General features: G+C 48.2%; 1 protein-coding gene across 3 annotated transcripts in view; it reads right to left on the minus strand.

The window, feature by feature from the left end:
• IGHMBP2 (immunoglobulin mu DNA binding protein 2) overlaps positions 1-25,821 on the minus strand; it is a 35,905-nt gene that overhangs the window by 9,100 nt on the left and 984 nt on the right. Inside the window, exons 2-8 of one of the 3 annotated variants that reach the window (XM_074012984.1) lie at positions 24,574-24,640; positions 21,085-21,277; positions 20,790-20,887; positions 18,610-18,773; positions 15,256-15,456; positions 12,154-12,301; positions 2,564-2,738 (exon numbers count right to left, since the gene is read on the minus strand). Coding sequence is in view for 1 of the 3 variants with exons in the window: in XM_005577002.4 (XP_005577059.3) it covers positions 2,564-2,738; positions 12,154-12,301; positions 15,256-15,456; positions 18,610-18,773; positions 20,790-20,887; positions 21,085-21,277; positions 24,471-24,640 (1,149 nt within the window). In the remaining 2 variants the exon portion in view is untranslated. Of the gene's footprint in view, positions 1-2,563; positions 2,739-12,153; positions 12,302-15,255; positions 15,457-18,609; positions 18,774-20,789; positions 20,888-21,084; positions 21,278-24,470; positions 24,641-25,821 lie in introns of all 3 variants that reach the window. The other 2 variants (XM_005577002.4, XM_074012985.1) reach the window with 2 other exon arrangements.

Raw genomic sequence — 25,821 nt, forward strand, 5'->3', positions numbered from 1 at the left:
CCAAAACCATCTTACTCTCTCCAGGGAACGCCACCCAACGTCTCCCCCAAAACCATCTTACTCTCTCCAGGGAACGTCACCCAATGTCTCCCCAAAACCATCTTACTCTCACCAGGGAACGTCACCCAACGTCTCCCCCAAAACCATCTTACTCTCTCCAGGGAACGCCACCCAACGTATTCCCCCAAAACCATCTTACTCTCTCCAGGCACACAACAGGGTCCCTGCCCAAGGGCATAGTTCCAAACTTCCTCCACCCAAAGGCTTTCCCCAGGACGAAGACCTCCTTTAAGGACATCTCGAGAACCTCTCCTTGGAAGAAGCCACTCAATAAGCATCCTCCCACGCCTGTCCTCCCTGCTCCTAGGGAGGTTCTGATGGCAGTGGCTGCTGCCATCATGCCGGCGCAGCAGGGAACCCTGGCTGTGGCTGCACACTCCATGGAGCCAGTGGGAGCCCCGCCCCTTCTGAGTTGGAGAGGTCACTGCAGCCCAGACAGCCCAGACCCAGGCCTCCTGCTCCAGGAGGGCGGGGCTACAGCAGCCCAAACTGCAGCAGCTGTGGATCTGAGCCTTCCCATGCTCTTAGGGGAGCCGGGAACAGGCAGGATCTGCCCTCCCGGGTGCAGCTGCAGCTGCCAGACCTGTGGCTGCAGACCTGGGCTTCCTGCTCCACGAAGCAGGCAGGAGCCGGGAACAAGTGGGAGCCCGGCCTCTTCTGAGGTGGTGGGGCGGGAGCTCCTGGGTGCAGCTGTAGCTGCCCTCCCACTCTGCAGCCCGTACTCTCAGGTGCCCCAGGAAGGACAACCCCCCACCATCCTTGAAGGCTCACGGGTGTCTGCTTCCACTGCCTGGCCTCTCTCGGCTCCCAGCACCCACTCCGACCTCAGAGTGGGATTGTGGCCAAGTCCCGGGGCCATGAGTGGCAGCAGGAGGCAGACAAGAGTCCTGGGTGGAAGAGGACGGTGGAAGGCCAGGGAGGGCCTGGGGGCTGAGCTGCCAGTCCTGTGGACCAGAGTGAGAACTCATGGTGCCTCTTCCAGGCCCGCCCATGGCCACCCGAGGACCAATTGGCATGTACTTCCTTCCCTCTGAGGTCCATAAAAGCCCTAGGCTCAGTCAGAGAAGGCGAGAGGACGGCCAGAGGACAGAGAGGGCAGAGAGACAACAACAGGGCACAGAGGAGCAGAGACCTGCAGAGATGTCGGAATGACGTGCCTGCAGACAAGAGCCGCCCTCTCCAGGGCTTCCTCTCTGCTGACAGCTGAACACTGGACAGGATGACCTGCCTACAGAGAGGAGCGGGCAGCTCTGAGCTGTTCTAACACTAAATAAAATTCTTCTTCACCCTTCCCTTATCTGCATACCTCATTCTTCCTGGATGCAGGACAGTAACTAGGGCAAAGGTGCTGCGGCCACAGAGGTTTCCAGCCAGAAAAATCGACACCCGGAGATCCTGTAACATTTCCACTCTAGATCCCCACGTGTCTCCCGTCAGGACAATCTTTCAGAGCACCCTTCCCCAGCACTCCCCTTTCTTCCACCGTCTTTATTTCCAACATCTTCCTCCCAAAGCTCACTCTCAAGCAGTATTTTTGACACCTCTCTCTACATATCCACCAACTCCTGCGCCGCCCACTCCCCTTTGATGAGATTCTACTCGACAGGCTTTCTTGCACATCTTTTTCTGGTCCTCAGAAAACAGTGAAAGTTCTGAGTTCATTGCTTCTACACACCCACAGTGAAATAGAGAAGTGCTTCAAAAGGCAACAGAAATCAGAAGAAACCAATCTTCCCCCAGTGGAAGTAAGGGCCAGGATGCAGGAGTCTTGAAGCGTTTCGTTCCTCAGGGACAACTTTCTGAACAGGGACTTGTCCAAAGATAGCCCAGCAGAGGGTTCATGTGGAGGGAGGGCACGCCCACCACACCCAGGCGGGAGTGGCCCAGGCAGCGGGGCCAGCAAGGCCTGTGTGGCTGGAGCAGTGAGCGCAGGGTAGTACAGGGAGGGGTGAGAGGGGGCCAGGGGTGGGCAGCACTTTCTCCACCAGGACAGCCTGGGCCAGGCCACCGCATCAGGGCTCAGGTGTCTCTGCAGGGCAGAATCGTGGTTTGCTGCGTCTCTGCCCTTGATGCCCTCCATCCAGGGATGTGTCTACAGATTGAAGACTAAAGAACCTAAGAACCCACATCCATCCAGAGGCCAGTTAGCCCAGCCCACTGCTCTCACGGCACTCTACCATCAAACTTGCCTGGTTCGTGAGGGGCTATTCAACTCAACAAGCAGGGATGGAGCACCAGAAACGTGCCAGGCCCTGTGTCCAGTTCTGAGGCTACAAAGATGAAGGTGATGCGACCCCACCCTCAGGGAGCACATGACCTCACAGATCTGACGTCCAGATGAATGAATGCTGTAAGACGGGGTAGGAGCGGTGCCGAGAAACACGCCGAGGCGGCACCACAGGGGCTCCTGGTGAGCCTGGGGCTTCTGGCTGAGCCTGGAAGGATGGCATCAAGGGGTGGCGAGCAGGGGCAGAGAAAGGCACGTGCGGCAAAGGGGTCTTACTTGTGAGAGACTACGGTGGGGGGCAGTTGCTTGTGATCGCCCGCCAGGATGCACTTTCTGGCCTTCAGCAGGGGGATCCAGCAGCTCGCCTCAAGGGCCTGGGCACACTCATCAATGACCACCACATCGAAGTGGCTCTCGGGCAGCAACTTCAGGGGGCCGTCGGCAGACGCACCTGGTGGAAACAGGGAGCCGGGAGTCTCCAGGGGCACGGCTGCTTCCCAACAGCTGCAGCCACACCAGAGGAGACACCACCAAGCCGGGGTTTCATCGAGGCTTGTATTACAACTGTGTGGGATACATTTGTATCTTGTAATAAAAACTTGGCCAAGACATTTTAGAACTCATGGTTCCAGCTCACCTGTGTTTTAAGCAGTGGGTCCTCTGGCCACAGGCCCTTCTGACCTTCAATCGGCAAAATTAATCACCCTTCGGGGCTGCGACCCCGAGCCCAAGGGACGCTGTCTGAGTTCTAAATATTGTAACTCAATTATTTTCTAAATGTAGAACCTTATTCTCCTCTAAGGTGACTTTCTTGGACATACAGAACAATCAACTGCTGGCCGCTCACCCAGAGAAAAGCCTCCACGCATTTGGCAACACAAATCCACTGTGGCAGCTTTTCCTTCCTGGGACGTGGAGCAGCAGAGTGCAGAGTTCAGTCGGTGAGCAGGACTCGGGCCCACGCCATCTCCAGCAAACAGCGTGGGGCCCTAGGCGAGCCTCCCACCCCCAAGCCTGTTTCCTCATCCACAAACACGGACAACAGCTGCATGTCATGCGACTGCACCACAAAGGACAACATATATAAAGTGCCCGGCACAAGAAGGCAGGTTTCCACAAATGTGATCGATGTTAGTTCCCACCCTTTCTGTCTTCCATCTGAGTGAATTATGCTAATGATATGTACATAATGCCATGATGAAGACAGACACTGAGAAATTTCTCAAGATGGACTCTCCAGAGATGGCTAGCAAAAGCACCCACAGGGGAGACAGAACTTGACTGGGCTTTGGATAATTGAGAGACATGTTTAGGTCACAGACATGACTTCACAGTCCAGAGAGAAACCAGACTTCGTGACGGAGAAGCACTTCCAGGAATTCACTCTAGCTCCCCAACAACCAGGAGGGAACAGAAAGGCCACACAGGCCACAAGCTGACCTTGTGGGGCTCTGGGGGTGCCTCCTGATTTCCAGCAAGTGCTGTCCTTGAAGCCAGAGAAGGATGTCAACAAAGAGATTCTCACAAGCTCTGAGAATTCTCTCCTCCACGAAAGCAACACATCGGCAAATGGTCAGAATCAACTTTCTCAGAACTCTGGAAACTCGCCAAAGGCTTGCAGCAATCAGGGAAATGTTCATTCCAGAAAAGCGTTTGAATCCCCGTCAGCACGGGAGCTCCGTGACACTGAAACCTGCCCTATTCCCAGCCATCCCTCCCCATCCTATGGCAGCCTTGAAACCCTCAGCCTGAAGTCAGGGTGAAAATCAGCACTTGGCAGCCCCGGGGGTGCAGAACAGGGTTGGCATTCTTGCAAATCCCCACTCCTGAAACTGTGCTTATCTTATCTGTCTGGGAATCTGGTAGACCACACTCAAAAGACTTTATCTGAGCTCATGTGATGCAAACAGCCTTTTCCCTGGTGGTGTCTGTCAAAAACAACCAGAGGTAGCTGTTGAACATCATAGTTTTCTAAGAAAGGAAATAATGGTTGGAGCAAATGATAGGATAACCAAACAAAGTTTTAAGCTGGGGAATGAGATATCCTCAGGGGGCTTTGAAAAGCTCCAACATATTCCTGGGAATCTAGAAGACCACACACATGCACAGGGCTCACGAAAGACCTCAGGAGGCCCTCAGCTCTCACCTGTGGCTCAGCTCAAGGCACTGCACAAACAGGAAGTGAAAGCTGAGAGTCACGAACAGCCTGGCTCTGTGGTGGGGGTATGCTCAAGCACACACACAGAGCCACTCAGCAAAGACTGGGGCATTTATGGCTCCAGGAGTTCAGGGGGATTTCTGTCTAATCACTAGCTGGCCACTAAGCTATATTAGATTTTAGTGGCCACAAAAGACAAAAAATACAAATTTTACAGAATTAGTCCAGAAAAGTCGCTAAACAAACAACAAGTGGCAATAACAATAAACCCTGCAGTGGGAAGAGAACCTGACTTCCAGAGTTGCCACACTCTATTAGTTAAATGATTCATTTTCAACAAGAAACTACAAGGCACGTTGAGAGTCATCAAAATATGGCCAATATACAGGGGAAAAAAGGCAATCAACAGATACTTGAGGCCAGGAGTGGTGGCTTATGCCTGTAATCCCAGCACTTTGGGAGGCAGAGGTTGGTGGATCACCTGAGTCAGGAGTCTGAGACCTGCCTGGCCAACATGGTGACCCCATCTCTACTAAAAATACAAAACTTAGCCAGGCGTGGTAGCAGACGCCTGTAATCCCAGCTACTCGGGAGGCTAAGACAGGAGAATCACTTGAACTCAGGAGATGGAGGTTGCAGCAGGCTGAGATCACACTATGGCACTCCAGCCTGAGCAACAGAGTGAGACTCCATCACCAAAAAATTAAATAAATAAATACACCGGATACTTGAGAAAGCCCAGATGCTGATCTTACTAGACAAAGACTTGAAATATCAGCAATTCTAAGTATGTTCAAACAGTAAAAGGGAACCAAGTCTAAAGAAATAAAGTATGAGAATACTGTCTCACCAAATAAGAGAACATCAATAAAGAGACAGGAATAATTTTTTAAGAAGTACCACACAGAGGCTGGCATGGTGGCTCATGCCTGTAATCCCAGCACTTTGGGAGGCTGAGGTGGGCAGATCATGAGGTCAAGAGATAGAGACCATCGTGGCCAACATGGTGAAACCCCGTCTCACTAAAAATACAACAATTAGCTGGGCGTGGTGGCACACGCCTGTAGACCCAGCTACTCAGGAGGCTGAGGCAGGAGAATTGTTTGAACCTGGGAGGCAGAGGTTGCAGTGGGCTGAGATCACGCCACTGCACTCCAGTCTGGTGACAGAGCAAGTCTCCATCCTAAAAAAAAAAAAAAAAAAAAAGTACCGCACAGAAATTCTGGAGTTGAAAAGTATAACTGAAATTCACTAGAAGGATTCAACAGGACAGAACAATCAGCAAACATGAAGAGAGATCCATTGAGAAGATCCAGCCTGAAGATCAGAAAAAAAAAAAAAAAATGGAGGAAAATGAATAGAGCTTCAGACACCTGTGGGGCACTATCAAGTGAATCAACGGATTCATAATGGGAGTTCTAGACGGAGTGGACAGTAGAATAAGGGCAGAAAGAATACCTGAAAAAATAATGGCTGAAAACTCCCCAAATTTGATGAAAAACATGAATCTAAACATCCAAGAAGCTCCACAAACTCCACGTAATTTACTCACAGAGATCCACACCTAACACATCATAATCACACCCTCAAAAGACAAAAGACAACACTTGAAAGCAGCAATAGAGTAGCAACCTGTCACATATAAGGAGCCCTCAATGAGAGCAATAGCTGCTTTCCCATCAGAGACTGTGCAGGCAGTGGAATGACACGTTCAAAGGGCTGAAAAAAAACTGTCAACGAAGAATTCTATACCCAGCAAGACTATCCTTCAAAAATGAAGGAGAAACTAAGACATGTCCAGATAAAGATGAGCTTAGAGAATCTGCCACAGCAAACCTGCCCTTCAAGAAACACCAAAGCGAGTCCCTTGGAGATAGTAACTCAAATCTACATGAAGAAATAAAGGCAACTATACATGGGTAAATATAAAAGACCCCATAAATGTATTTTCTGCTTGTGACTCTTTTTCTCCTGTCTGATTTAAAATACAACTGGATAAAGCAATAACTATAAAGCCAATTAGAACCTAGCCAGGTGTGGTGCCTCACTCCTGTAATCCCAGCACTTTGGGAGGCCAAGGCGGGCAGATCATTTGAGGTCAGAAGTTCGAGACCAGCCTGGCCAACATGGTGAAATCCTGTCTCTACAAAAAAATACAAAAAAAAAAATTAGCTGGGCATGATGGCATGTGCCTGCAATTCCAGCTTCTCAGGAGGCTGAGGCACAAGAATCACCTGAAACCGGGAGGCAGAGGCTGCAGTGAACCAAGATTGTACCACTGCTCTCCAGCCTGGGTAACAGAGTGAGACACTGTCTCAAAAAAAAAAAAAGAACCTGGGCTCTGTTCTTTAGAGCAGTCCACCAGTTGAGAGGTTGTTGCAAACAGACTCTAAGGCAGGGATATGCAATCTTTTGGCTTCCCAGGGCCATATTAAAAGAATTGTCTTGGGCTACACATAAAATATGCTAACATTAACAATAGCTGATGAGCTTTAAAAAAAAAAATCACACACACACAAATCTCATAATGTTTTAAGAAAGTTTACAAATTTGTGTTGGGCCACATTCAAAGTATCCTGGGCTGCATGCGGCCTGCAGGCCTTCGGTTGGACAAGCTTGCTTTAAGGTATGCCCCAGGATCCTGGCCACTGGTATTCACATCTTGCATATAATCCCTTCCCCTCGAGTATGGGTGGGGCCTGAGACTTGCTTCTAATCCACAGAATAGGGCAAAAGTGATGAGATGTGGCATCCTCAATAACATTACATTAAGACGATAACCCACTGTGCTAGGAGACTGTGTCTCTTGCTGGCTTTTAGGAAGCAAGCAGCCACATTGGCAAGGCCTACGGGGCAGGCAGCTAAGAGCGGCCTCCAGCCAACACCCAGCAAGAACCCACAGGGAACTGAATGCTGCCAACAACCACATGAGCCTGAAGGCAGATCCTTTCCAGGCAAGTTTCAGATGAGACTGCAGCCCCCACTGACACCTGGATCGCAGCCTCATGAGAGTCTGAGCAGAGCACCACGTTCAGCCGGGCCTGGGCTCTCCGCCCAGAAAAACTGTAGAATAATAAACGTGGGATGTTTTCAGCTGCTACCTTTGTGGTACTATTACCACACAGGAACAACCCAGAGGCCTCACAAACACATTCCTAAACCCCAAAAGGGCAGCTGACAAGATTCCCACAACAGTTACAAGGCGCGCGGCTCTGTAACAGGAGTGCTGTCTCCCAGCTACGAGACAGTGTGTGTCCTCCACCTCCGCCCTGGATGGAGCAGCAGGGACTGCATTTACTCTCCCATCTCAAATGACACCCCCTGCCCCCGCCAGCTATTTAACATTTTTTTAAATAACCGAAACCACACCCTTCAGGACACTAGACAACAGGTAACAAAGACAAGTAACCCCTGACTAACGACAGACAAAGGAGGTGAGCCCTGGAGTTGCCCCCGTTTTCTGCCTTGAGTTTCCAGGAGAGAGTACAGAGAAGGGGCAGCCAGGTGGAGCCTAGAAGGCTCCCTGAGTTGAGGAGACAAGGCTGAGAATCTGTGGAGACCAACGCAGGCAGAGTTTCCAGGACAAAATGCCAAAGAGACTTCTACACAGAGAGAAAAAACCCTAGCGATCTGCAGACAGGCTCCCTCCGGTATTGTGATTAGCACATGCTTACAAGAAAACTACTCCAAGCCTGGGAAAAATACCATCCCAGACAATGAGAGAAAAGTGCCCAGTGTTCACACAAGGCTGGGAATAGCACCTAATCCCATGAGTCAGACTCGAAAATCTCATGACGCAGGGTGTACTGGGGAGAAAACTCAAAGGGTCTCACCTAGGTACAGGGGAATATTAACCCTGGACTAAGCACTGATCCAGACCCTAACACATCTCAAAAGTTAAAACTCAAAAGGTTAAACTGTTTACAAGCAAATTTACTGCTTCCTAAAACCAAACGCAAGAATATTATAGGAGACTGGGCGTGGTGGCTCACACCAATGCCAGCACTTTGGGAGGCCGAGGCAGGCAGATCACTTGAGGTCAGGAGTTTGAGACCAGCCTGGCTAACATGGTGAAACCTCACCTCTACTAAAAATACAAAAATTAGCCAAGCATGGTAGTGCGCGCCTGTAGTCAGAGCTACTCTAGAGACTGAGTTAAGAGAATAACTTGAATCCAGGAGGCGGAGGTTGCAGTGAGCCAAGATTGCACCACTGCACTCCAGCCTGGGTGACAGAGCAAGACACTCTTTCTCAAAAAAAAAAAAAAAAAAAAAAATCTTAGCAATACAAAAATATTCAATACTCACCATGCAACAACATAAAATCCCCGATGTCCGGTATCCAAACAAACATTAGCAGGCCGGCAAAAAGGTAGGAAAACACAACCACTCGAGGGGAACAGTTCATTGAAAGAGACCAAAAATGACACAGGCGATAGAAATAATAGTCTAGAACATTCAAAAGAGTTATTATAGTTGTATTCCAAATGTTAAAAAATTAAGTAAAAACGACAAAGATATAAAAAGACTCAAATCTTATTTCTGGATGTCAGATGAAAGTTACACTGGATGGGACAGATGTTAGATTAGGCATGTAAGAAGGAAACGAGTGAACTCAGAAACACAGCAATAAGCAGGTATAAAGGTTCAGCTGTGCAAGATAAATTCTACAGATCCGCTGCACAACACGATGCCTGTAGTTAACAATATTATATTGTATACTTAAACATTTAAGAGGGTAGATCTCATGTTGTGTTCTCACCACAATTTTAAAAAACATGAGGCCGGGCCAGTGGCTCACGCCTGTAATCCCACTACTCTAGGAGGCCGAGGCAGGCGGATCATGAGGTCAGGAGTTTGAGACCAGCCTGGCCAACATGGTGAAACCCCGTCTCTACTAAAAATACAAAAATTAGCCAGGTGAGGTGGTGGGCGCCTGTAATCCCAGCTACTCGGGAGGCTGAGGCAGGAGAATGGCTTGAACCTGGGAGGCGGAGGTTGCAGTGGGCGGAGATAGCACCACTGCACTCCAGCCTGGGTAACAGAGTGAGACTCTGCCTCAAAAAACAAAAAAAACAAAAAACCAACCAGCCATGGAGCAAACAGCACCAGGGCAAATTGTAGTCAAATTGCTTAAAACCAGTGATAAAACCATTTTCTTTTTTTTTTTTGAGACGGAGTCTGGCTCTGTCATCCAGGCTGGAGTGCAGTGGTGCAATCTGAGCTCACTGCAATCTCCGCCTCCAGGTTCAAGCGATTCTCCTGCCTCAGCATCTGGGATTACAGGCACCCGCCACCACACCTGGTTAATTTTTTTTATACTTTTAGTAGAGACAGGGTTTCACCATGTGGGCCAGGCTGGTCTTGGACTCCTGACCTCAGGTGATCCACCCACCTTAGCCTCCCAAAGTGCTGAGATTACAGGCGTGAGCCACCGCACCCAGCCGAAAAAATCTTAAATGCCGACAGAAGAAAAAAGACACATTATATACAAAGGCACAAAGATAAGGATGACAGATTTCTCTTCAGAAATACTCAGGCAGATGACAGCGGACGACATTTTAAAATATTGCAAGGAAAAGTGTTAATCTAGAATTCTCACCCAGCAAAAATATCTTTCAAAACTGCAGGTGAAATCAAGCTATTTTCAGACATATAAAAGCTGTTAGACTTCATCACTGGCTGACCCACACTACAAGAAATGATCACGGACGCCTTTCAGGTGGAAGGAAAATGGTACCACATGGAAATACACCACCTACACCAAAAGACAACAAAGTACCAAAAGTGGTAACTACATGGACAAATACACAAGATACTTTTCTTATTATTTAAATCTCTTTAAAGATAACTCACCATTAAAACAAGTATTGTAAGGTTTAGAATATACGTATAAGAAAAATAAATGACAAAAGCATAAATGCTAAGAGGAGAGAAATGTTAGCTTGCAATCATAAAGCTCTATACTCTATGTGAAGCGGCGTATGAATAGACTATGATGATTTAAAGACACATACTGTAAGGCCTAAAGTAACCACTGAAAGAATCAAATAAAGATATACAGCTAACAAGCCAACAAAAACAAAAATAGGCCAGGCATGACGGTTCATGCCTATAATCCCAGCACCAAGGTGGCCAAGGTGGGAGGAGCCCCTGAGTCCAGGAGTCCGAGACTAGCCTAGGCAACATAGCAAGAACTTGTTGCTACAAATCATCTTTTAAAAATAAATAAATAAATAAAAATAAAATCCTAAGAAATCTTTAATCATGGGGCATAGTGAGAACTTATGTGGAAAAAAAAAAAAGAAATGTTCAATTATTTAATGAAAAGAAAGCGGAAGAGGAGGAAAATGTAACAAAGAACAAACAGCAGACACTGTCAACTGGGTAACAGAGCAAGGCCCAGTCATATATTACCTACAGAGAAAGCAGATCAACAACTGAAAGATGTCTAGAAATTTCCCAACTATTTGGAAACTATACAACATTTCTAAAAAACCAAAAGGCAAATGAAATAGCATTTTGAAATGAATGCAATATAACATATCAGAATTTGTGGGATGCCACAAAAGCAGTACTTGGGGAGACATTTATGGAGCTAAATGCTTGTATCAGAAAAAAAGAAAGGTCTCAAATCAATGATCTCAGCTTCCACATTAGGAAGCAAGAAAAAGAACAAGGCCAAGAAAACAGAAAACAATAAAGATTAATGTGGGAATAAATGAAACAGAAAAACAACAGAGAAAAAGCAAAAGCTGGTTCTTTGGGAAGATCAATTGAAACCTCCAGCCAGGCCGGACGGGGTGGGTCACGCCTAAAATCCCAGCACTTTAGGAGGCTGAGGCAGGGGAATCCCTTGAGCCCAGGAGTCTGAGACCAGCCTGGGCAACATAGTGAGACCCTGTCTCTTTTTCAGTTTTGCTTTGTTTTTTTGGTTTTGGGGTTTTTTTTTTTTTGAGGTGGAGTCTCACTCTCCGCCCAGGCTGGAGTGCAGTGGCACGATCTTGGTTCACGGCAACCTCCGCCTCTAGGATTCAAGCGATTCTCCTACCTCAGCCTCCAGAGTAGCTGGAATTACAGGTGCATACCACAACTCCTGGCTAATTTTTGTATTTTTAGTAGAGACGGGGTTTTGCCACGTTGGCCAGGCAGGTCTCAAATTCCTGACCTCAGGTGATCCACCCACGTTGGCATCCCGAAGTGCTGGGATTACAGGTGTGAGCCACTGCACCTGGCACAGACCTTATCTCTTAAAATACATATATATGTATATAAAATCTAAATTTAAAAAAAAAAAAAAAGTCCTCCAGCCGGAAGAGCAGGAAAAAAAAGAACACACAAACCAGTATCAGGAATAATACAGGTTATATCATGACAGATTCTGCAGATAGTAAAAGAATAAGGGCATATTAGGAACCACTTCATGCCTCTAAATTCAACAATTTAGATGAAATGGACAAACTTCTTGAAAGCTACCAGCTCATGGAAGAAGAGAACCTGAATAGCCCTTTATCTGTTGAAGAAGTTGAATTTGTAGTTCAAAACCTCTCTATGAAGAAAATTCCAGATACGAAGGGCTTCACTAGTGAACTCTACCCAACTTTTAAAGAAATACCAATTCTAAACAAACTCTTCCGGAAAACGGAAGAGGGAACACACCCCAGCTCCTTTTCCGAGGCCACACGGGCAGGATGGAGACGCCCCCTCACCTGTGTTTGTTGCAAGGACCACGTTTGCCGAAGTGAGGCTCTCGAGTATAGCTGCTTCTTCCCTCCCCTTCAGTTCTTTTCTTAACAGCTTAACTTCATTTCGAAAATTACTTTTTTCTCTCTTATCCTGGGTCTTTTTGTTTTTCACCTATAAAGAAAAACAAAGAAGATACACGTATTTCAATCCAACTTTGTACTTCTTCAACTCTATTTATGAAGTGCTTCTATTTACATCATTTGGTCTAGTTCAATAAGCTCCTTAAAAAACACTCAGAAACCTTCCTTGAAAAAGACGCAGATACACACACACAACTAAGCACCTTACATCCTTACTTGCCTTGAAGTCACAGGAAGGGAAATTTTAAGTCCTGGAAAGAGACCACGTTTTTAACTCCGAGGAGACCAGAAATTGGAGCAGCCCTGCCCTGCACAAAGGCATTTGATCCTGGGGAAGAAACAGTGCCTGCCCACCTCAGGATTTGGGTTGTAGGAGCTTACGAATGGAAGAGCTTCACATATTATTCCTTTTTTTTTTTTTTTTGAGACGGAGTCTCGCTCTGTCACCCAAGCTGGAGTGCAGTGGCCGGATCTCAGCTCACTGCAAGCTCCGCCTCCCGGGTTCACGCCATTCTCCTGCTTCAGCCTCCTGAGTAGCTGGGACTACAGGTGCCCGCCACCTCGCCCGGGTAGTTTTTTGTATTTTTTAGTAGAGATGGGGTTTCACCGTGTTAGCCAGGATGGTCTTGATCTCCTGACCTCGTGATCCGCCCATCTCGGCCTCCCAAAGTGCTGGGATTACAGGCTTAAGCCACTGCGCCCAGCCCTTCACATATTATTCTACATTTTTCAAGAGATTAAAAAAATTTTTCAACCCATAATCAAAACCTCACTTTAATATCTCGAAAAGATGGAACTGGCTGGACGTGGTGGCTCATGCCTGTAATCCCAGCATTTTGGGAGGCTGAGGCAGGCAGATCACGAGGTCAGGAGATCGAGACCATCCTGGTTAACATAGTGACACCCCGTACTAAAAATACAAAAAATTAGCCAGGCGTGGTGGCGTGTGCCTGTAGTCCCAGCTACTCGGGAGGCTGAGGCAGGAGAATTGCTTGAACTCAGGAGGCGGAAGTTGCAGTGAGCCAAGATCATGCCACTGCACTCCAGCCTGGGTGACAGAGCAAGATTCTGTCTTTAAAAAAAAAATGTAACCTTTAGTTATTTGTGATTTCTACTTTGGGGGACGGAGTTTTAGCAGGGGTGATAGAAGGTGTTTTACTGTGCATAATTTACAGAGAAAGAAAATCCCCAAAAGCACCAATTTCATCAGGAAATGAAATCACCTACATTCGTGATGAGCAAACAACATCACACATATTCCTCCGCCACCTCAAACCTGCGTGACATGCATCTATCCTTCCTCCACCTCCCAGTAGGTGGCCCATCCCCACCCAGGCCCACAGGCCCATAGCAAACACTGGCTCCCAGGACCCTCCCTGCTGCCGCCACTCCTCTGAGGGTAGGACACTGAGGGGTGCTGGTGCCGACCGTGAGCACACAGGACAGGATATGAGCACAGACGTTACAGCAAAGACTGGCTCCCAGCACCCTCCCTGCTACCATCACTCCTCCAGGGCTAGGATACCGAGGGGTGCAGGTGCTGACAGTGAGCACACAGGACAGGACGTGAGCACAGACTACACTACAGCAAAGTGTACACAGGAGAACCAAAGAGCTTAAAAGTGTTGGGCTGGGAGGAAAAGGCCTTCTCAAACGGAATGAACCCACCACCGCCCTACTTCTCCAGTCGACTGGCGTCCTCTTTCACAAGGAGAAGGTGAAAGGTGAAATGGACGGAAAGCACTAGGAGGATGCCAGTTTTTTCAATGTTTATTTTCAAGCTACTTTTCTCCCATTGCCACTACTAGGAAGACAACAGGACCAGACAGAAACACACCCAGGAAAACGTTTGTTTGTTTTTTTGAGATGGAGTCTTGCTCTGTCACCGAGGCTGCAGTGCAGTGGAGTGACCATGGCTCACTGCAACCTCCACCTCCCAGGTTCAAGAGATTGTCCTGCCTCAGCCTCCCAAGTAGCTGGGATTACAGGTGCACGCCACCAGGCCCAGCTAATTTTTGTATTTTTAGTAGAGACAAGGTTTCACCATGTGGGCCAGGCTGGTCTCGAACTCCTGCCCTCAACTGGTCTACCCATCTTGGCCTCCCAAAGTGCTGGGATTGCAGGCATAAGCCACTGCGTCCGGCTGGAAAATGTTTTCTTTACAATTCCTTACACATACTAACCAAGTGCTCTGAAGACAGTTGAGTCTCTGTTAAATGCTAAGTATAATTCTCTATCAAACATGGGCAGCCCTGGCCAGGTGAAGTGGTTCACACCTGTAATCCAGCACTTTGTGAGGCTGAGGCGGGTGGATCACTTAAGGTCAGGAGTTCCAGACCAGCCTGGCCCACATGGCGCAACCCCGTCTCTACTAAAAATTAAAAAATTAGCTGGGTGTGGTGGCACATGCCTGTAGTCCCAGCTACTTGGGAGGGTGAGGTGAACCCAGGAGGCAGAGGCTGCAGTGAGCCAAGATAGCACCACTGCCCTCTAGCCTGGGTGACAGAGCGAGACTCCATTTCAAAAAAAAAAAAAAAAAAAAAAAAGGTCAGGTGTGGTGGCTCACACCTGTAATCCCAGCACTTTGAGAAGCCAAGGTGGGCAGATCACCTGAGGTCAGGAGTTCAAGACCAGCATGACCAATATGATGAAACCCCATCTCAACTAAAAATAGAAAAATTAGCCAGGCATGGTGACATGCACCTGTAGTCCCAGCTACTCAGGAGGCTGAGGCAGGAGAATCGCTTGAACCCGGGAGGTGGAGGTTGTGGTGAGCCAAGATTGCACCACTGCACTCCAGCCTGAGCAATGAGAGCAAAACTCCGTCTCAAAAAAAAAAACAAAAAAGGCAGCCCCATTTTTTATATTATTAAAGGAATCGACGGAAGCAAGAGAAGAGTAAGAGGAATGTAGATAAATCTGCTCCTTCAAAAGACTGCGGATCAGAAGCCCACACCTCACGCGGACACTGGCCATGACACCTACAAAGACTTGGTCGATGTCCTTCCTGATGTCGGCAACAATCTGGGCACTGTCGCTCCGCGCTACAACCGCATCCAGGGAGTGCTGCTGAATGGACTCCAGGAGGCGGGCGGGGTGCCCCAGGCGCAGGATCCGCTGCTTACACAGAGCCAGGCGCTCCACCAGATTGTCCACGGCGATGTTGGAGGGGGCGCAGCACAGAACCTGGGAACCGGAAGTTAGGATTTGGTCATTTACTTTGTAATTAAACCACTGACATTGACACTAAAACAACAAAAAGCCTTAAAGGTAGAGAGAAGGGCAGGGCAGGCACACACGTGCACTCAATCAAACCTGGCATTCATTTTCCAAACCCACGTGTGATCCGATTCTTCCGGGACGCCAAGGCAAGAACCCGGGATACAGAAAGCCCTCTGTCCTTGTGATAAGGAAGGGGATCTAATTGAACCGGTTAACATAAGTCGCCTACAGATGGCAAACTGAGAGAGCACCCTGTAACACACAGAGCTGTAGACATCCACCCGGAGACACTGCCATGAGGTCGGAGCCCCACAGCCTGCCAGTCTGTATGCTTCCCCAGAGGTTTGAGCAGCGGGGCACTGAAGAAGCGAGCCACAGCCCCATCACACGCCCTGAGATGGGGACAAGGGAACTTCCCGTTTCAAATGGACTCAGAGTTGTCTCCCGAACCTCCACTATATTTTTCTTTCTTTCTTTCTTTTTTCTTCTCTTTTTTTTTTTTTTTTTTTTGAGACAAGGTCTTGTTGTATGGCCCAGGCTGGAGTGCAGTGGCAGGATCATGGAGAAACCGGCTCAAGAGTCCCAGACAGTTGTTTTTGGATAAAGTGAAATTGACCATCTGCTGTTAAAGCTTCGAACTTATTTATGTGAGTTCCTTCCTCAGAAAAGAACATTTAGGCCTCTCAAAAAAGTATCAACGATCTGAAAATCACTAGACCACTACAGGTGCCTCCTTGCCCTCCCTAGTTCCTATTTTTTACACATTGCTACATTTCTTCTCTGCTACATAAACCCCTAGTTTTAGTCAGTCAGGGAGATGGGTTTGAGGATAAGTTCCCATCTCCTCGGCTGCACCATCTGATTAAAGCCTCTTCCTTGGCAATACTCGTCCTCAGTAACTGGCTTTCTGTGTGGCGAGCAGCAAGACCTATAGACCATGCTGCTGGTGTTTCGTGACTTCCTGGGCTCAAGCTATCTTCCTGGCTCAGCCTCCCAAGTAGCTGAGACTGCAGGCATGCATCACCATGCCCAGCTAATTTTTTCTACTTTTTGTAGAGAATGGGTCTTGCTATGTTGCCCAGGCTGACCTCAAACTCGTGGCTTCAAGTGATCCACCTTGGCCTCCCAAAGTGCTAGGATAACAGACATGAGCCACCGCGCCTGGCCACAGCTCCACTATTAAAAGTGAGATGTTGGCCAGGTGCGGTGGCTCATGCCTGTAATCCCAGCAATTTGGGAGGCCAAGGCGTGAGGTCAAGAGTTCAAGACCACCCTCGACAACATAGTGAGACCCCACCTCTGGGGGGAAAAAAAAACAGTAGGTGGCAACCAGCAGAGGAGGCAGAGAGTCCCTACAGACCCTTAAGCTCAAGACAAACAGCAGCTCAGGAAGGAGGCTCAGACACCCACTCCCCACGCCTGGCATCACCTCCCAAGGCACATCTCCATAGAAGCAAGGACATAGGTGTGCCTTGGCTCACTTTTAATGAATAGTCGGCACCCAATTAAAACCACCAATCTGCTCCCTTTCAATAAGTCATCTTTTCTTACCAGTTTTGGAACATGTGCAAAGACACTCATTCATAGGAAAACCGTTGGACATAATCTTTTAAGCAAGTGGCAGGCTTCCCTGCAGCTCTGCCCAAGTTCCACTGCTGGCTCTGCCACTTTGAGTGCTGGGCACTTGACCTTGTTTCTCAGTTTCCTCGTCTTTTTTTTTTTTTGGAGATCGAGTTTTGCTCTTGTTGCCCAGGCCGGAGTGCGATGGTGTGATCTCGGCTCACTGCAACCTCCGCCTCCCTGGGTTCAAGAGATTCTCCGGCCTCAGCCTCCTGAGTAGCTGGGATTACAGGTGGCCGCCACCACGCCCAGCTAATTATTTTGTATTTTTAGTAGAGATGGGGTTTCACCATGTTAGCGAGGCTGGCCTCGAACTCCTGACCTCAGGTGCCCCACCCGCCTCGGCCTCCCAAAGTGCTGAGAATACAGGCTCATTGAGCCACCGTGCCTGGCCTCCTCGTCTACAAATTGGGGCCACTAACCACCTGCCTTGGCACAAGGTTTCAGTGAGGATTAAAAGGGTGCTCAGAAGGATGCCTGGTGATAGGCGGCACCCAGTAAACGTCCACCTACAAAACTGGCCATTATTCCAATTCTCATCATTATCCAACATTTTTATAAACCAGAAAGGTTTTTCAAAAAGCTCTCCATGTGCCAAGATCCATAATGACTCAAGCTGAGGCAGATGATGATAATAGGTCCTTTCTCAGTCCTTAAAAATGTAACTGGGCCAGGCATGGCGGCTCATGCCTGTAATTGCAGCACTTTGGGAGGCCGAGGCAGGCGGATCACCTGAAGTCAGGAGTTTGAGACTAGACTGGCCAAGGTGGTGAAACTCCATCTCTACTAAAAATACAAAAATTAGCCAGGCATGGTGGCGCACACCTATAATCCCAGCTACTCGGGAGGCTGAGGTAGGAGAATCACTTGAACCCAGAAGGTGGAGGCTGCAGGGAGCCAAGATCCCGCCACTGCACTCCACACTCCAGCCTGGGTGACAGAGTGAGACTCCGTCTCAAAAAAATAAAAATAAAAATAAATTAAAAATGTAAGTGAATAATAATGTACAGTATTATATTCCACATCTCAGAAAATCAGTCATCTGTGCACTAGACATGTGCATCATATCCATTAACCAGACTATCTGATTAGCCGTTAACGCCTCAACCAGAAGCTGAGTTCCTGACGGGCACAGACCAGGCCCGGACCAACTCCAGGCCCCTGCATGGGCCTGCACACGGAGGAGCGCAAGCACAGCAAGCATGGTGAGCAAATAAACCCCGGGCCAAGGCCTGGCCGACACTAAGGCTGCCACGCCTCAGAGGGCTCCAGGAGCCTTTCTCAACAACCCAGGCTGTGGTGCCTGTGCGTGCTCCCCAAGACTCACGGGGCTGCTGGAAACCAAACAGGGCCAGTCCAACGCTCCACCAATAAATGCTCAGCAATGTTCTCAACCCATCCCGCCAGAACTGAGGCTGGAAGGCCAGTGAGCACCCACTGAACACAACAGACCAGGAGGTGACGGGCTCTGACAGGGAAGTGGTGTGCACTGCCCACCTTTAAGCCTTGTTTCACAGCTTGAAGAATTATCTCAACCACAGTTGTGGTTTTCCCAGTGCCAGGAGGTCCGTGGATGATGGCAAGTTCTTTCTGCGACAGCGCAAATGAAACCGCTTCTTTCTGGGAGGCATCCAAGGAGGTGTTGAAGAATGTCAGCGGGTCTGTGGAAGGAGAGCAGTGTGAGACTCAGGAGCTCTGGGGAGCTCTGTGACTGTTCCTCCTCACAGAATGTGCGCCCCCGGGGATGAGTGATGCCTGTCAGGAACGTACTGGACCTCCCCAGGGGCAATCCAATCAACACAAAATTAAGTCCGCTTTATTTTCACAAGGTTTCTCCTTGAACAGGGATCGGCAAACTATGGGCCACATCCAGTCAGCTGCCTGTTTTGGTCAGTTTCACTGGAGCACAGCCATGCCCATTCATTTACATACCATCTACAGCTGGCTGCTGCTATGACATGGCCCACAAAGTCTAAACATTCACAATCCATCCCTTTATGGGAAAAGTTTGCCAACCCCTGCTCTAGAGTAACAGGAATGAAGGAAATGTTTTTTTAGTGCATATTCGTGTCTAACATATTGTCCCTCTTTTAAGTGCCCATAAAATGATAAAGAGACAAATGATAAAAAAAAAGATTAACAAATTCTAGGATCATGTTTCTATTCTGAATCTCCCACAACCAAGACTAAAAACCTGCTTTTTTTTTTTTGAGATGGAGTCTCGCTCTGTCACCCAGGCTGGAGTGCTATGGTAAGATCTCAGCTCACTGTAACCTCCGCCTGCCAGGTTCAAGCAATTCTCCTGCCTCAGCCTCCCGAGTAGGTAAGACTACAGGTGAGCACCACCATGCCTAGCTAATTTTTTGTATTGTCAGTAGTGACAGGGTTTCACCGTGTCAGCCAGGATGGTCTCAATCTCCTGACCTCATGATCCACCCGCCTCAGCCTCCCAGAGTGCTGGGATTACAGGCGTGAGCCACCGCGCCCGGCCAAGACCTGCTTCTTATGCTGTGCTCTTGAGAGCAGGTGCTGTTGTGCTCAGCCCTGCAGCCACGGCATTCGCTACATGGTGCCCACCACACAGAGACACCTATTGGATGCTCATAAGCAAAGGGTGTTTGCTGACCCTGACTTGTGAGACTGAAGCCAACATGGAAGACAGCAGGGTGTGGAGCTAGTAACAGGCCATCAAAACCCATGTTCCCATGCTATAGCCAGACTATTCCAGAGTCCCTAAGACACAGTACATACATTTCTAATTCAGTTTCTGACGCAAAGGAGCCCTTCAGTAAATACTCCATAGAAATAAAGCATTATTGAAATGGGAGTGCATTTAGAATTTCCAAAGAAAATGCAGAAAGAAAATGAGTATTTACAAAATAAGACATCTTGAGGGACTGCACACTGAAAGAGCGCTAGAAGTAGTCCTGCGTGTTTGAAGCTAACACAACGCTGGCTTGCCTAGCACAGTATGATAGAAAATAGCTGTGGGGAAACCCTTGCCTGAGGCTTGGCCAAAGCCAATGCTTTACAAACGGGCCAAGTCCAATACTCCCATTAAATATGCCAAATCATGGGCAGTAACTGGATGGGACAATAAACTCCTCTCAAAAATGACGTTCTCCAAGAACAGCGAACGACATAAAAAGTGCACAGACCGGGCACGGTGGCTCACACCTGTAATCCCAGCACTTTGGGAGGCCGAGGCGGGTAGATCACCTGAGGTCAGGAGTTCAAGACCAGCCTGACCAACATGGTGAAACCTCACCTCTACTAAAAAATACAAAAATTAGCCGGGGATGGTGGTGGGTGCCTGTAGTCCCAACTACTTGGGAGGCTGAGGCAGGAGAGTCACTTGAACCTGGGAGGCAGAGGTTGCAGTGAGCCAAGATCGCACCACTACCCTCTACTCCGGGTGACAGAGCAAGCGTCCATCTCAAAAAAATAAAAAAATAAAAATAAAAAACCTCAATGGAATGAGCTACTTCATTAGGACTGAGTACGAGGAGGACAGCCCAGTTCATACAAGGCCTTCCAAGACATTTCTACAAAGATGTTCAGGGAGATTTCTTCTAGTCATACTTTCTCAAACTCTTATTAAAACGGCCCAAGGTTACACTGTTCTCTATACTTTCGGTAGCGATTTCAACCAAAAAAGAAAACTCAAAAGTTCTTACGTATTTCACTGGCAGGACTGGGAGCAGATCTGCCAAAGAGCACTTCTATGAGTGAGGAGGCTGGGCCAGAATGATACTTCTTTAGAGCAATCAGAGCTCTGCCGAGGGAGAAAACGAAAATTAGAACACCAGCAATTCAGTGGCTGAGCCTCTGCCCCAAAGGCGCCACCAACTCACAAGAGGGCCACACCCACACCAGGACCTGTCGCTCTCTTTTGTGCGACAGGCATGGTAGGAATGAGTTAGCTATGTTGAAGGAAGATGGTACTTAGGATTTCCAGTCACATCCACTTACTTTTTCAGTCGCCTGTAAGTGACATCATTGGCAAGTTTTAACAGTCTGTAGGAATTCTCTCGGTCCAAACTCAACTGGAAATCGTGGGACTCATCAAAGGCCACCGTGACCGACTTCTGGGTGACCCGGGTCAGGATCCCGGTGGCCAGCTGACTGCCCTCATTAGCAGCATCATACAGGCCCACTATATCACCTGTGAAACACAAAGACTCAGTTAGGCAAGACACTGGGGAAAGGTTCAATACCATTTTATGTAATAAAACCCAGCATACTTCAAATATTTTATCTTTGTTACTTTCTTTAGTAAATGCAATCACTAACAGTTAAAAAAAAAAAAAAAGTTTAACACCTAAATCATATAAGAAACTCGACTTGAGATCAATGAACTATTCAAACCAAGCAAGACACTCAGGAAAATATTTAAAGTGCCTACTGTGTACCAAGCACTGTTTTGGCTCTGGTCAGTGCTACGAGTAAGGACAGTCCCCGCCCTCATGTCAGGGACGAGAGAAAGAACAAACATAGCTATCTATATCAGCGCTAAGTGCTCTAAGGAAAAATAAAGCACAGGAAGGGGTGGAGAGGGATGAGGACACTACTCCAGAAAGAGTGTGCAGGAAGGGCCTCTGTGGGGAGCCGGGTGGACGTGGAAAGCAGCAAGGGCCACAAGCACATCTGGAAAAGAACATTCCATGCAAAAATGGCCACGCAGCACAGCCCTTCCTACTGTCTATGACAAGTGTCTTGTGTCTCCCATCTGTCAGGTGAGTCACGGGGTTTCCCCTGATCCACGCTTCAGCCATTCAGTGCTTCACATGCCCCCTGGCCACAGTGACTGCTTCAGGGATGGGCATGTGGCCAAGTCAGAGGCCTGAGATGTATTGAGACTTGTGCTTGGTCATCTGGATAGAGATACTCAGTCTCTCCAGCGAGACCGGAGACCTGAGAGGATTAGGGGCTAGAACTGCTACCACGAGGCACCTGAGACAAAAATCAACACAAGCCAGGCACAGAGGCTCCCACCTGTAATCCCAGCTACTCAGGACACTGAGGCAGAAGGATCACTTGAGCCCAGGAGTTCAAGGCTGCAGTGAGTCAAGATTGTGCCACTGCACTCAGCCTGAGCAGCAAAGCAAGACTTGGAGTCTAAGAAGGAAAAAACCAAAAAAACCCAAAAACTCAAAAGACGGCAGAGTCAAGAAATGGAGAGAAACTGAGTCCTGGCACACTCTTCTGGGTCCCGAAGTCAGCCTTCAAGTTACAACAACTGATGCATTCCCTTCTTGCTTAAGCCAGCTTGACTCAGATTTTCATCACTCAGAACATAGGCAGTTATAACTGAAACAGAATCCACTCTGAGATAAAAGCACGGGTCACCCACACCTGTTCACACTCCATGTATTCCCCATGTCTGAAATCTAGACACTGAGCTTCATCTGTACTTCGAATCACGTTTCCTTTCCTAACTTTACAAAGAGTAGGTGGCAACAAGCTCGCGGGACAGAGGCTCTGTGCACAGGGGCCGCTACGGGCCTAGACAGAGGATCCCAGCCCTACTACAACTTTTCCACAAGCCGCCTTATATAGAGCCCCACATTTCTGAATGTCTATTTCTGAGCTACTGAGACTTAAGACTGCTCCTCAGAAAAGGAACAGATAACCACTCTACCTGAATCTGATCAACAGCTTTATCAACAACCAAAATTTCAGCGTGCTACTTTTCTATATAAACGCTGCTTCTTCTGACTGTTTATGAACTATTATTAACCTCTTAGGTCATGCACTCCACACTTATTGAATAAATACACGTTTTTACCTTTGCAGTGAGCCAAGATTTCACGACCGCACTCCGGCCTGGGCGACAGAGTGAGACTCTCTCTCAAAAAAAAAAAAAATCTCCAACTCTGCTCGGGTCTGACTCCAACCTGCAGGTTCCCCTCCTGGCCCTCTCCTCTCTCAATACCCTCATCTCATCTCCAAACCCAGTCGGTATTCCAGTAATTGTTGGGCAAAAGTCTACAGAATCAAAATACGAAAGTTAAAACTCTGTCACCACCAAAACAAGGCAGAGACACTTTCCTAGTAAAAAGTACAGCCCTGGCACCGCGGCTTCCTCCAGGCTTCCAGGGTTGTGGTTGTCTAACACAAGCGTCCCAGGGGTGTGGTTAAGAAGTTTCTTCGAACTGCCCCTCCTTTCCAACCAGGCTGGCACAAGTTTAGGCAAAGCATGCTTGGCACAAGAAAGGGCTGGGAATACAGAAGTACACAATGCATGTTTACCAGCTGGACCAAGGCTGCCCATTACATAGAAATACAACGAGAGTCACATGTAGTTTTTTCTTGTTTTTGTTTTTTGTTTTGTTCTGTTTTGAGACAGGGTCTCACTTTGCCTCCAAGCTAGAGTGCAGTGGCGTAATCTCAGCTCACTGCAGCCTCAACCTCCCAGGTTCAAGCGATCCTCCTGCCTCAGCCCGTCAAGTAGCAGGGACTATAGGCGCACACCACCACGTCTGGCTAATTTTTCTATTTTTTGCAGAGATGGGGTTTTGTCATGTTTCCCAGACTGGTCTTGAACTCCTGAGATCAAGCGATCCACCCACCTCGGCCTCCCAAAGTGCTAGGCTTACAGGCACCCAGTCACGTGTAGTTTTAACTTTTCTAGTAGCCATATTAAAAAATTTTAAAGAGGCTGGGTACAGTGGCTCACGCCTGTAATCCCAGCACTTTGGGAGGCCAAGGCAAGCGGATCACCTGAGGTTGGGAGTTCGAGAGTAGCCTGACCCAACATGGAGAAACCCCGTCTCTACTAAAAATACAAAATTAGCCAGGCGAGGTGGTGCATGCCTCTAATCCCAGCTGCTCGGGAGGCTGAGGCAGGAGAATCACTTGAACCTGGGAGGTGGCGGTTGCAGTGAGCTGAGATCACGCCACTGCACTCCAGACTGGGCAACAAGAGCGAAACTCTGTCTCAAAAGAAAAAAAAAAGACAGAAATGGGTAAATTATTTTAATAACAATATATTTTATTTAACCCAATATACAAAAACTATTATTTCAGAATGTAATCAGTATTCAGAAAAATTACTCAGGATAATCCCAATTGTTTTTTAACATACTCTTCCAAATCTGGTGTGTATTCTGTATCTACAGCAATCACGAGCCACACTTCAAACATTCGGTGACCACGTATGGCTAATGGCTACCGTTTTGGACAATGCTGATCTAGACAACTAAAACCCACATCAATTGTTGGACTTCTGATTAAGAGCTCTTCATTGCAATGCTTTATTCTCCAACTGGTCACTGTAATCCAGTCTTTATGAGGGTACAATTCGTGGTCTGAATGCCAGTAAATTTCAATGTCTGTCTAGGTCAATACGCACACACCAGAAGTAAAGCTGTTACTGGGAAGAGCTGCCACAGACCCGCATCGCCTGGGCTCAAAGGTGACCAGCAGCCGTCCATACAGCCCAGTGCGCTGACTGGATACCTGGAGCTTCAGCAAACACACGCCTCGGCTCTGGAGCTCTTTCAGAGAGATGTTCTCCTGCCAGGACCTGGAAGATACCCGGTATTGATGCTTCAGGATTTTCACCAATTTCTACTTCCACCCACCCGAAAAAGTAAAAGGGAAAGAAACACAGAAAAAGATCTACTCACGGGCACTAAGTATGTCCCAATGGAACTCTGAATCTGCCCCACTCCCAATCCTGGTCCTCCTACATCCCCCTAGGGTAGTTAATGCCGCAACCCTTCTCCCAGGTACCTGAGACAGATCCTTCAATCGGCATTCCCCTCTCTACTCCCATCTGTCACTAAGTCCTATCAGGCCCCTCCCATTTCCACCTGGACTTCTCTGCCTCTCATCCTGGCTGCCACAGCCCCGGTTCAAATTCACATCACTGCTCACCTGGACTAAACGGAACCTCTCAACTACCTTACCTCTGGCCTCTCCAGGTCCAATCAAAAGCAGGAGACCCAAGAGATCCTCCTAAAATGCAAATCTATTCGCCTCCCTCGCCTGCTTAACCCCCCTGATGGCCCATCCTCCACACACAGAACAGAAGACTAGCTCCTCAGCCAGGCCCTTCCCAGGCTCGCCCTGCCAGTCTGCTCAGCATGCTCAGAAAGAGCCACTGCCATGGGGGCTGACTCTGTCCTTGACACCGTGCTGAGCACCTGACTGACAGGGGATCGTTTCATTCTCAGAGCAAGGCTGTGAGGTGGGAATCATCCCAGTTTTACAGTTGAAGTAAGGCTCAGAGAAAGAACCCGCAAAGTCACACAGCCATAAACGAAGCAGCTGGGATTCTAATAAAGTCAACATAACTGCAAAAGTTCTCTATTGCCATGATCAAAAGCATCTCAGACAAATCCTACCGACGGATGGCTGACTGCAAACTCTGGAAGCAGACTGCCTGACAGCAAATCGGGCTATAGTGTGTCACCCTGGGGCAAGTTACTTAACCCCTCTCTGTCTCCATCTCCTTAGATGGAAAATGATAGTAATAGAAACCTACACTGTGGCCGGGCGCGGTGGCTAGCGTCCGTAATCCCGACACTTTGGGAGGCCAAGGCGGGCAGACCGCGAGGTCAGGAGATCAAGACCATCCTGGCCAACATGGTGAAACCTGTCTCTACTAAAAATACAAAAAAATTAGCCCGGTGTGGTGGTGCGTGCCTGTAGTCCCAGCTACTCAGGAGGCTGGGGCAGGAGAATCGCTTGAACCCGGGAGGT

This window comes from Macaca fascicularis, chromosome 14 (genome assembly GCF_037993035.2).
Source record: "Macaca fascicularis isolate 582-1 chromosome 14, T2T-MFA8v1.1".
NCBI lineage: Eukaryota > Metazoa > Chordata > Mammalia > Primates > Cercopithecidae > Macaca > Macaca fascicularis.